At 41.8% G+C, this 11,963-nt stretch overlaps 2 protein-coding genes across 3 annotated transcripts; one reads left to right on the plus strand and one right to left on the minus strand.

Moving 5' to 3' along the window:
* Positions 1 to 1,760: 1,760 nt before the first annotated feature.
* LOC103374044 (elongin B) lies at positions 1,761 to 5,433 on the minus strand. Its single transcript, XM_008304065.1, has 4 exons — positions 5,364 to 5,433; positions 4,425 to 4,559; positions 4,176 to 4,284; positions 1,761 to 2,842 (listed from the first exon to the last, which is right to left on the minus strand). The coding sequence occupies exons 1-4, from the start codon at positions 5,364 to 5,366 to the stop codon at positions 2,730 to 2,732; spliced, it is 360 nt and encodes a 119-aa protein (XP_008302287.1). The 5' UTR covers positions 5,367 to 5,433; the 3' UTR covers positions 1,761 to 2,729.
* Positions 4,568 to 11,625, plus strand: pkmyt1 (protein kinase, membrane associated tyrosine/threonine 1). 2 transcript variants are annotated; one of them, XM_008304064.1, is made up of 8 exons: positions 4,568 to 4,620; positions 7,606 to 8,022; positions 8,409 to 8,646; positions 8,792 to 9,071; positions 9,175 to 9,281; positions 9,368 to 9,540; positions 9,802 to 10,019; positions 10,839 to 11,625. In XM_008304064.1, exons 2-8 carry the CDS (start codon positions 7,648 to 7,650, stop codon positions 11,197 to 11,199), a joined length of 1,752 nt encoding a protein of 583 aa, XP_008302286.1. In that variant the 5' UTR covers positions 4,568 to 4,620; positions 7,606 to 7,647; the 3' UTR covers positions 11,200 to 11,625. The 2 variants fall into 2 exon arrangements, with proteins under 2 accessions (XP_008302286.1, XP_008302285.1); XM_008304063.1 differs by lacking the exon at positions 4,568 to 4,620 and adding an exon at positions 5,540 to 5,619.
* Positions 11,626 to 11,963: the final 338 nt, after the last annotated feature.

Here is an 11,963-nt window from a genome sequence, read left to right on the forward strand (position 1 = left end):
TACATTTGTTGAATTATTGGTTATTTATTAATAATGAATAAAATAAACATTTCCAATAAAATAAATTCATTAAAAAAAAAAGTCTTCTGAAATAAAAACAAGCAGTCCTTTAAAAAATTACCTGACAAAACTAAAATTTATTACATTTATTTCTATATTTATTGCCTCAATGATATGTTTCAGGGAATATTTCATATCTATTTATTTCCAAGGCGTGTTTATTATGTATGAATGTAATTGTTTATTCAATATTGAATAAAAATGACATTCTATACATTTTTCCATTTGCACATTTATGCAAATTAAATAATATTTTATGATATAATGCCTCACTGGCCTCAAATTTAACCACAAATATTCAAAAACCTCGTCTCAATGTCACAAATCAACTGGTGCAGTTTCATTTTAACTCATTTAGCAGCTTCGTTAACAATTTTGGGTTTTTGGGTTTTTTTAAATAGCAGATTTAGGAATCCACTACATGATTGTCCAAGAACTTTTTTCCAAGATTTGTCTCTACATCACTCGCAGGATTAAAGGTTACGCTCACATTATTTTCTAAGTGCATCTCTCATTTTCATTCATCCACTTGTATCCTTCCTCCTGTCCAGTGGTGGTGAAGGGATACTTACAGCAAATTCACCTGTACTTTAGAGGGTTTAAATAATTTCCACACATAATGAGGACTGTGGCTTTTCTCCTTCGTTACACTGAACCTGGTTGATGAGTTGATCTCTCTGTGGCCAGTATGAACCCACTTCTTCCAGTTGCCTGTCAAGTTTCAAACATCTTTTTAGAAACTTTACATAAATATATATATATATATATAGTGAACAACTTGCTAACCTGTATCCCTTTACTGGATCGCATCTCTGAGCCCAGGTCTGTCTGTATGTCGGGTAATCTGTGACACAGCTGTGTTTAGGAGATGCTCCATGTGAGCGCTGTTCTGGTTCACAATCATAACTTACAACACATAATGAAACTAATTCCACCTGCGCAAGTCAAAACGTCTGCAGGGAAGAAGAAACAGATACCTGGGACTTGATCTGGAGATGCTGTGTAATAACGCTGTTGATTTGCTGTTTGTGTTCATTCATGAACTTGCCACAAAATCCAAAATAACAGGCAACCTGCCTTTAGGAAAAAAATAAACTGTGAAAGTTTAATGATCAAAGAAAAACTGGCTGTAGCTCTAAAATGCCCAGCAAAAAAAATAACAGTAGACCTTTTTGATTGGACATTTCTGACATGTCACAGGAAGAAATAATAGAAAAATAAAGGTGAGAATTTCATGTAGCTGCTCAGTGTGCATAGCTGGTTCACTGTCACTGCATCGGACAGAGCCACCGGGTGCTTTTCTTTATGGTAACGTGTCTCCTCACTTCCCATCTAAGCTCCTTCTACTGAGGAAGTGAGAGAAATCCTTCACTCCATTGCGTTAATCTTAAACCAGCTGGTTATTGTGCACTCCTGTCAAATCCAGCGCCCACAAAGGTGTGGCTTTCATACACCAGGTCACCGGATAAAAGATGACTGCACAGGATACACCCATGTTTTCTCAGCTCCTCCTAAAGCCTCCTCTCTCCTCGAGGTGTATCTAAGTGGATGCATAAGTTGGCATAATGAAAAGCACCCACTGTGTTGTTCGTCACACCTTCACCACTGCTGTGACAAACCTGACCTCCTTAATCCCTCAGATTCTGTTCTCCACATTAAATATTGCCAAACACACAAATAACAACAATCAGCAAGCAGAATAAAAAACAAAACAGGAAAAACTTTTAATTAAGCAAGCTCACAGTTACAGGCTATGTTTGTGTGACTAGGGGAAGGTGCCACATTAATGTTGGTGACATGTGATGGATGCAGTTTTCTTTTTTTTTTGCCTTTCCTTTTTAAAGTAACGCAAGAAAACACTCCTCCTGTGTTATACTGTATGTCACAGACAGAATGTCCTCTGACCAAAAAATATCCCTCTGCTGTCCAAGAGGTACCTGCCTTTGGTCTCAGTGCATGAAACACAACAAAAGGACTGACGAGTAAAACACACTGAAGAAACAAAATTACAACAAAAAAAAAAAGAGAAAAGAAATTAACATAACTATCGTAAAGAAGTTCTTTTCCTGGTATGAAATCAAATCAGAAATGTACAACAGAAGTGGGAGAGTCGGACCAAGGAAACCTATCAGTGGTGGGTCTATCTGTTGCCGTGAAAATAAAGCCTTTGTTTTGAATTTGTTCATGCAGTTTTGCTAATTCAGACACTGGACTCTTTATCCATGCATGTTACTTCTAGAGCACTGTGACACACAACTATGCCTCCACCTTTTCCAAAATATTAATGATAATAATTATAACAACTCACACACTCACACACACACACACACGTACACAATCATACTTTCGGAACCAACTTCTTCACTCAAAGGTTTGAGCCGGTTGGTGCTTAAGAGCAAATTCAAGGAGCAGAACCGCATGTGATGTGGAAATCAAATAGAGTTTAAAAAAAAAAAAGATTTGTGAAGTAAATTGGGAAAGGGGAGGGGGGGAGGTGGGGGAGGGTGCTGAGATGATAGCATGAAGGTAACATGGATAGGCTTGGTTACCCATAATGTCCCCATCCAGATTATATTACATATCCTCCACCCCGCTACTTCTTCACTGCAGTTAATCCACACACACCCACTTCCATCCTTCCCTCCATTGCTCGTTTCCTCGCCCCGCTATCACTGCACTGCCTGTTCATTGGCAGTGCTACCGGAGTCCTGAGGCTTCATCACATCAGGGAGTTCTGGGGGGCTGGAGAAGGCCTCGATGTGCAGCTGCTCGAACATCTCATCTGGAGGGCAGAGGAGACGAGGAAACATGAGCTCCATCCTGACAGCTCGGCGCCGTTACATAAGTCACGGCACCGGAGTTGCTGCAGCGAACATTTACTGTGGCGAGCATATCGCAGTGAACCAACTTAAATTCAAATTAAGGACACGCCTGAAAGTAAAACTAGTCGGGTTAATGCGCTCTGAGTTGGGTAATTCACAGCTTTGAGGCAAGGGTACTTTGGTTACATTTTAAGAAGGTCTTGTGTAAATTAGAGCTGCAACAATAATCAAGTTGTTGTCAACTATTAAATCAATCACCAACTGTTTTGAACAATGGTTCAAGAAAAAAAACAGTAAAAATCCTCAAATTCCAGCTTCTAAAGTAAGTAAACTGAACATCTTCTGGTTGTGGACAAAACAAGATATCGTTGTTTTAGGGTTTAGGAAACACTAATTGACATTACTCAACATTTTCTGACATTTTATAGAGCAATCAACAGATTAATCAAAATCCACAAGAGCTCTAGTCTCCGTGAATCACATTTAAACTATATTCATAGCCAGTTTAAAATCCAACTATGTTTCTTGAAAAGTTGTTTCACAACATAACTGTATTCATACTGCCCTTTAAATCACTCACAGTACGCCTCATTTAGTGATGTTAGAACCTGAGTAGCCACCCAGCGTAAACCATGGCTGGATATATTCACTTTCTGTACTTCTCAAGCCACATGGCATCAAGCTGAGATATGCTGAATAGCTACACTGAGATTGTGATGATAAATGATTGAAACCGCATATCTGTAGCGCTGCAGCAACTTGTGAAGGTCGAACAGGGACTAATCATTCAGGAAGAGGCAGCAACACCAACGTCTCCTGCCTCTGTAATGCATGTTGAGTAAGAGGCACGATATCTTTCTTATAAGTACGTCCTTGGTTACTTTCATTAAAAGAGTGAACATAGTCATGTTCTCTAAGGACCGTTTAGGAGAACTGTGTGAAATATTAGAAAATTACTGAACAAAGTAGACAAACTACGGTTAAAAATCACACAGCATAAACATTACGTAATGAAAAACGACCTCCTAGATAGCATCGAAAACCAAAGACTGACAACTGAGTGTGAAAAAATGAATACGTTTCAGCAGTGCCTCTGCAAATAAAATCAATTCAGATAAAAATCAGCACAAGAAATAATTTCCTGACATTCAACAAATCATTCATCAAAAATGCCCAAACTTGTTGAAGAGTTCCCCAACCAGAAAAGCAGGATCGGGTTGAAAAACAGCAGAAAGGCAGGAAATACTTGTTACTCAGAAATTCCCCTAATATGGTGGAGGAGGGGGAACGTACCATTTATACGGAAAGCTAGACCAACTGTAGCTGGAGCTTGAGGTCTGGCGGTCTGGTTGGTGAATCCACAGTCACCCAGGGTCTTGCTGTCCTCTAGCAACTGGTCATCCTGTGGAACAACAGCTGAATCCATTAACGGCCTTAAAATGTAGGACGTAACGTGCAGCCAGTGTAAATGTGGCGAGATCCCCTGCATGTGTTTTAACTTAATACAAAACGTATCACCAGTCACTCTGACGCTAAACTCACTTTGTAGAGCCGCTGGTCTTCAGGCGGTCTTTTAAGTATTCCTTCAACAATACGCTTCAGTTCATAGACAGTGGTGGACTCCTTGGCATCTGTGAAGATTGTGGTCTTGTGACGCCGGATCATTAAGAACACGTCCTAGAAGAAAGTGGGCACACAATGAAATCTAAACCACGATGGACAACCTCTAACACGAGAAGTTGGTTATTTCCACTAAAAGTTTAAACTGTAATCAAACACGAAAGATTACTTGTGGTTCATTTAACTTATAAGCAGGATGTCAGACAATAACTCCTTTATTTGACTGAACACCTCAGTAGGCCATGTAAGACGTTAATACTGTACGTCCACCCTACAACTGTTTAAATCACATAACCTGAGTGTGGACCAAACGAGGCTTGTCAGCGGAGACATGTGAAGTCTTTAGTTAGCGGGTTAGCTTACGTTCTTCTCGCCGGATACAGCAGAATTAACGCTGCTGACAATTCATTGATTCATAAGCTCGAAGGTAGCAGTGACAAGCAGACCTAGCTCAAAGCTAACGCGAAATTAGCCGATTAGGAAACAGTCTTCAGACCTCAATCAAAATTAGGCCCGACAGTTTACTAAAGAGCCACTGTAGGTAGGACCGTGACGATATACGTTCAGCTGGTCTGACTAGTGAACCAGGTTAGTTAGTTGGCTAACGATACTTCCAAGGTTAGCCAAGCTAACATAAGTTACCTCGCTAGCTGCACCTCCCGTTACAGATAGGAAGCTAACATAGCAAACTTAGCTTTAGCTGCTTAGCATAAACAAAGTGAAATTAACATTTCTATAACAGGCAGTTTCCTTCGTTATTGTAGCTTTAATACTTGCGAACACAGCGCCTGACGATAATTCCGTGTTTGTATCTACACACCAATCTCAGAAAATCGTCGACAGTAATAATAATAAAGTTACCATTTCAAGTGGTCAGCTAGCTAGCCAGATACGCCAGCCCTGTGTTGTGCAGCAGAACCCCAGACTGCACCGCTTGCGGAAATTGCGCAATGTAGCTGCGCGCGGCGTATTCACGGACCGCAGCTGCGCAGCGCTGCGTCAAATGTTCAGAATTTGGCGCGAGCTGGTTTCATGGCTGAAGGGAGCTCCGCAGAGTTGAATACGGCAACTGTCGGAGCCAAACTGTTTGGAAAGCGGTCGTTAAAACTGGACTATGGTCTGTGTGATAACTTTAATTAATTCTGCTTTATTTACAACTGAAGCGTCGGTTACTGTTAGTGATTTGAAGGAAGGTTAGCTCGCTAGCAAGGTTGTGTTGTTATGGTTGTTGTTGGTCCGTCCGGGCTTAACGTTGGCCAAGATCTGTAGTACAGTTGTCAGTGCTAGCAAAGGATGCTAAATGGTTTACGTTCGCTATAGCAGGTTCAGAAATGTAGATAAAATAAATGTTACAGCTGAAGACTGACGTTGTCAAATTGTTTACTCAGTTAACGTAGCTGTGTTACATTCAGCAGGTCAGATACAGTCGTCCTCAAATGTATCCAAACCCTCCCATTAAAGACGGGAAAAACAGCTGTCACTGAAATAAGCTGAAATTGACAAAAGTAATAATAAATAAAAATCATCACATTGCTTTTGAATTTTGGTTCAACAGAAATATTTAAAAAAAAAAAAAAAAAACAACTAGAAAAAAAACGAGCATGTTGGGACCCGTAAACTAATATCTAGTTGAACAACCCTTTGAGCCAATCACTGCATTAAGTGTTTTCTGTAACTCAGTCAGACTTCTGCACCTGGTGACAGGTATGTTGATTTCACTGCTCATCAACAAAGTGCTCTAATTTGTCCAGGACAGTTTTTTATTTTTTTAATATTCTTTCAAGCACAATTCAAAAGCAATGTCTTATTTCACTAAATTCTAATTTAGCAAATTTTTATTTATTGCTACTTTTTTCAGTTTCTCGTTATTTGAGTGACTATTGTGAATTTTGCCTTTTCTTTAATGGAAGGACAGGAATACATTTGAGGACAACCGTACACCGATTAACGCCCCCAGCTGTCTCCAGACTGGAAGGACCTGCTGATTTGCAAATGAGCTTATCGTCAATCGATCCAGAGGACTGTATCGATACCGATACCAGATAAACGCTCTACAACCTGTCAGACGAGAAATTCAACAAGTCAGATCTCTGTAGTCGTTCACCAGGCAGGGCAGAAAAAGAACAATCTTCAGTTTCCTTGTACTACAGATATTCTGGTGAAGGAACATGTTTTTTGTTTTTTTTTTGTCCTTTGGCAGATCAAATGTTAGAGTGCAAATCACTATGTTTTAGGGGGACATTTAAATCATATGTCTTTGCTCCGGTTTTGTGGAAATCTAACAAATTAGATCTTCATAATTGTAGATTATCAGGGTTCTATGCATCAGCAAAGATAAAACTACACCGACTTTGCAGTGATATTAACTGTCAACCAAAATGAAAGAAGAAACTTACACAGTTTTCACCAAATGACTGTTAATAAATATATTTAGAATCATTTAATCCTTCTAGAAGGATTGGGGTGATTCCTGTAGGGGACTTCTTCTGCCTTGTATTATTTTTAAAAGCTGACAAAAGCCATTTGGAACCTCTTTCAACTGGTTTAACAATGATAAAGACATCCTAAGTACTTTTATTTTTTGCTTTGCATTTGATGTGGCTTTGCACTCGTCATCCAGAGCTTTGTGGTCGAACAGATCAGCCATGTTGCATCTGTCAGAGTGTCTGTTTTTAGTTGACATCATACTTTCCGTAGCCAAAATTTCTGTACAGCTGAAGCTGTGTTTCTTGTTCCAACCAAATCTTCCTTTTCAGGGTTTCCTCTTCTGTTTGTTGCTTGGTTTGCTGTGTACACATGGAGCCTGTATGTCAACAACATCTGTCTTTTGAGTAAAGTTTAGAAAAATCTGTGTATCCAGGAACCTTTAAATTGTGCTACATCTGACAGCTTGTAGATCAGTCATGTAAGATGAAAACAATGTGAGTTTTCTATTTTTATAAAAAAAAAAATTCTAGCATGATGTTATTAAGTTAATTGTATCACATTACGCTTCCTGCAGTGTGACTATTGTTCGTGTTCTCATGATGTTGGTGATGCTGAAATGATCTATTGTGCAGCTCTGATTGCTCGTGTTTTCTATTTTTTCTTCTAAATGTTGCAGCTTGCCTTCGTTGTGGAAAGGAACTGAGGAAGGCCCTACACGATGTCTGTCGCAGTGGAAGCCACAGTGTCCAGGATGCCTCTCCCTCTTCCGACCCACTTCTCCCATGCAGAGCAGTCCTTCTCCCTGAAAAAGCGCCGTCTCCCTTTTTCCCTGTCATCTCCCTCCAACTCGTCCCACTCTTCCCCCGCCCATCTCTCACATTCTCTGCCGCCACTGCCACCGTCTAAGGGATGTCCCTCTTTGAGCAGGGTGTTCCCCCAGCACCAGTCCCCCTGGACACCCCTGTCTCTTTCTCTTAGTAAGTCTCCCCCTCCAAATTCTGAGTACGATCCGAGCAAACAGCAGTCCTATTTCACTCAGTGCTTCACTAATTTGGGCCTGCTGGGTAGAGGCTCCTTTGGAGAGGTCTTCAAGGTGAGTAAGATTTCAGTGTGTATGTGTGTGTATGAAGGTTTAAGCTGCTAAAGCAACATAAGGTGCTGGGTTGGGTAAGAAATTAACTTTCTGACTTAAAGATCAGAAATTTAAAGCCAATTTGAAAACTTGTTACGAGCTCATAGACGGCATCTATTAAATCCTATCATTTGTTTTCTACTGTTTCTGTTAAAACTATTCCTGGACATTGGATTAGGATGAGAGAGAGTTACGTTACGCAACAGAATTTACAAGAATCCTTGATCGTTTGAACACCTGTACTGTTCTTCTATGTGAATATCCCTGAAAGCCTTCTTTTCTCATCTTTATTGTATGTTGACATCTGAATGGAGGACCAGATCTGAGCCTTTTCTCTTTTTTTCTAGGTGCAAAGCAACAAGGACGGTCGCCAGTATGCAGTCAAGCGCTCTGCTCGACGCTTCAGGGGTAACAGTGAGAGGAACCGGAGCGTGAGGGAGGCCAGGAACCACGAGCGCCTGTGTCCTCACCCTCACATCCTGACTTTCGTGGCAGCCTGGGAGGAGTGTGGCCGACTGTACATCCAGACAGAGCTGTGTAACACCAGCTTGCTGCACCACGCTGAGAACCAGCCTCCTGGTCCAGGTCTGTCCAAAAATCATAATAACAACCTATTCAGATATTATATTATCTGTGATGTTCAGATACATATAAATTATGCACTTCTTGCTGGAGAAACATCTTAAATCCTCAGACATACTGACTTACTTTTTGATTGGTGTCGATCCAGATGAGCCTGCAGCTTGGGCCTACCTGGGCGACCTCCTCTCAGCGCTGCAGCACTTGCACTCTCATGGTTTTGTGCATCTGGACCTGAAGCCTGCCAATGTCCTCATCACTGACTCTGGACGTCTGAAGCTCGGGGACTTCGGGCTGCTGCTGGAGCTCAACCAGACGACTACAGAGCCTGTAGAGGGGAAAGTAAAAGACGATGCCCAGGAGGGAGATCCCAGATACATGGCTCCTGAGCTGCTCCGTGGGCAGTATGGACCTGCTGCAGATGTTTTCAGGTATACAAACCATAAATGTGAAAATGAAATTGCCTTCTAAAATGTGGAACTGATTGATCTGATTTAAATAATGTCTAAATATCACCAAATCTTTTTGTGTTAGTTTGGGTGTTTCTATTCTGGAGCTTGCCTGTAATATTGAGGTTCCCAACGGGGGTGAAGGATGGCAGCAGCTCAGACAGGGCTGCCTCCCGTCAGAGTTTACTAATGGTAAGATCCATTTCTTTTTAGTCCTCATAAAACGTCCCATTATCTCTATTCAGTTTACATTATCCTTCCTCTGCCTGTGTTTGCAGGCCTGTCAGATGAGCTGCAGACAGTCCTCCGCATGATGCTGGCCCCAGAACCGTCTGAGAGGCCCACAGTGTCTGAGCTTCTCGCCCTCCCCTGTGTTCGGAAACGCAGGTGGAAAAGGCGCATTTATCTAATGGTAGCTGAGACTCTGCTGTCACTCGCCTCCCTGTGCCAGGTAGTGCTTCCAATAAGCCCTTTAAACAATACATTTTGAAGCTTGGTTTAAATAATTCAGTGTATTAAAAGTGCAGCCTTGCACAGAGCAGCTGGTTGACGATCAGCAGAAAGCCAGCAGTGACAATTTAATAACAACCAAAATGTCATAAAACACAGTTTTCTCTCAAAAAATGTGCAACATGGAATTCACATGAACCATGAAAGTGTATTTTACTTAACTTTAACAGTGACATTTTCATATTTTTGTGTCTCCTCATAGTTGGTGGTGTGCTTTGGGTGTAGACTCCTCTCCTGCTTTCACTCCTCCTTCGTCCCTCATTCGGACAAACCGGTACCCTGCACTCCTCCTAAGGACAGCTGGGACAGCGACATGACCCTGTCCCTCAGTGCCATGCATACTGACTTGGGAAGCCCAGAGGATGATGCAGTGTTTCAGCATCACACAGACCCAGAGCTTTCGCCCACCTTCTCACACAGGTAGGGAGTCGTTTACAGGAGGATGGTGTTGGAAAGCTTGTTGCCACTGCTCGTTAATCTGAAGGCATGAAGGAGAATTTCTCACTTCCAGACTCAGAAAAGGAAAGAAGTCTGTGGTCCCTTATTTGACAGACACTTGTGCAGTTTCTTTTTATTTCTGACCATTTGATTAACAAAGTCTGTTCTGCCTGAACAAATGAAGCCCCAGTTGTTCATTCTCAGGTCTTATTTAGCCACTGCTAAGTTTCCTTTGGCGTGGCTAAAAGCTCTTGGAAGGTGCCAAAAATCCCTTTATGCATATAAAACCCTGATCTGCAAGGTGCCTCGGTGGCTAGCACCGTCACCTCAAGGCTAGAAGATCCCCGGTGAGGACGCCCGGGATCTTTCTGCGTAGAGTCTCCATGTTCTCCCCGTGCAGCGTGGGTTCTCTCCAGGTTCTCCATCTTCCTCCCACACAGTCCAATAACATGTTGAGGTTAATTGGTGATTCTAAATTGTCCGTAGGTGTGAATGTGAGTGTGCTTGGTTGTCTGTCTCTAAGTGTAGCCCTGTGATAGACTGGTGACCTGTCCAGGGTGTCTCCTGCCTTCACCCTGAGTCAGCTGGGATAGACTCCAGCCCCCCGCAACCCTAATGAGGATTAAGCGGTGTACAGATGATGGATGTAAAACCCTACACAATTTGGCTTCATCTCTTAAATGTAAAGCAACAAAGCAGGGAAACTGTTGTTGAGCCACTAACTTTGCTTTTGCCTCGAGCTAACTCAGTTATTTCTGCTAAATTCCTTTTTTAATGTTTCTGTTTTCCCTCTTTTTCCAGGGTCAAATCCAGATTGTCAGTTGACAGCACATCCACTCCTCTCCCAGGTTCACTGATACGCAGTCGCCAAAGTCCTGGCCACACACCCACTCACTCACGTCTGGCTGACTGGTCTTTGGCTCCTACCCCCTCCAGCATCCACTCAAATGGTTCCTGCCGCACACTGACACCCAGTGCCAGCCCCATACACACCAAGCTCCACACAGGCTCCATGCAGAGCCTTAGCTCCTCGTCCACCAAGTCCTCACAGCGATCCGGTCGCAACTGGGTCCGAAAGGAGGAGGATTGTCCCCGACCCAACTTTGAACCAAAGAACCTGCTCAGTCTGTTTGAAGAAACAACTGAAGAGGGACAGCCATGAGAACAAGACTGCCATTTACATTCACTAACAAAGTTCTTTTGTCTATAAAATAAAAAGGTGAAGAGGACCTAAAGGATGAATGTACCAAGTTCACTGCTTAGCTTGTATGAACTGTTTATTCTTGCCATTGTGTAACAGTCCTGCAGCAGCTTCTTTTATTGTGTATTTGAAAGGGAATGAATTTAGGGAAAAGGTTTGAATGTGTAATCAAACCTTAAAGCACTTTTTTCTTTTAAATGTTTGTGTAAATACAATCTGTTGCTGAAATGACAAGTCATGATTTATTGTTAAGTAAGTTGTCAGAAGTTCTGCTCTGAGTAATTTACCTGCATAAGTTACAAACGAAAGGCAACAGAATCTAAACTTGTGGAACATGTTGTGACTATGAAACACCTGAAAATACAAAGAACAAGCTCGACCGGTGAACTTTGTGATGTGAGTGATTTTTTCAACAGTGACGATAACGAGCCTGTTGCTACGGGGAGGAAGATGTGTGAAGTGTTGTCTGCATACAGTTTGACTGTAAAGGATCAAACAGAATCATAAACACAGCAGAGTGCATTATTTTTGTCAAACATCCAGTATAAAACAGAAGTGAGTACACCCCGACACAAAGGTGTGTCACCTCTAAATAACTCCATTATTTCTAGATCAAACAAAAGCACAATTCCTCTTACGATCAACAAAAACATACTTTGGAAAGGATGTATTGAAAACACAAGCTGCAAAGAAGCCTGACTATGTCCACGGTTGTAAAATGACCT

Source organism: Stegastes partitus, unplaced genomic scaffold, assembly GCF_000690725.1.
Source record: "Stegastes partitus isolate 25-593 unplaced genomic scaffold, Stegastes_partitus-1.0.2 Scaffold2127, whole genome shotgun sequence".
Taxonomy (NCBI): domain Eukaryota; kingdom Metazoa; phylum Chordata; class Actinopteri; family Pomacentridae; genus Stegastes; species Stegastes partitus.

Bases quoted from the DNA above. Each gene is read 5' to 3' on its own strand.
- LOC103374044 (XM_008304065.1), bottom strand. The intron at 4,285-4,424 runs GTGAGTTTAGCG...GTTGTTCCACAG, and splicing joins AAGACCAGCGGCTCTACAAA to GATGACCAGTTGCTAGAGGA. The intron at 2,843-4,175 runs GTACGTTCCCCC...TCTGCCCTCCAG, and splicing joins TCTAGCTTTCCGTATAAATG to ATGAGATGTTCGAGCAGCTG.
- pkmyt1 (XM_008304064.1), top strand. From the start codon at position 7,648: ATGTCTGTCGCAGTGGAAGCCACAGTGTCCAGGATGCCTCTCCCTCTT. The intron at 8,023-8,408 runs GTGAGTAAGATT...CTTTTTTTCTAG, and splicing joins CCTTTGGAGAGGTCTTCAAG to GTGCAAAGCAACAAGGACGG. The intron at 10,020-10,838 runs GTAGGGAGTCGT...CTCTTTTTCCAG, and splicing joins TCGCCCACCTTCTCACACAG to GGTCAAATCCAGATTGTCAG.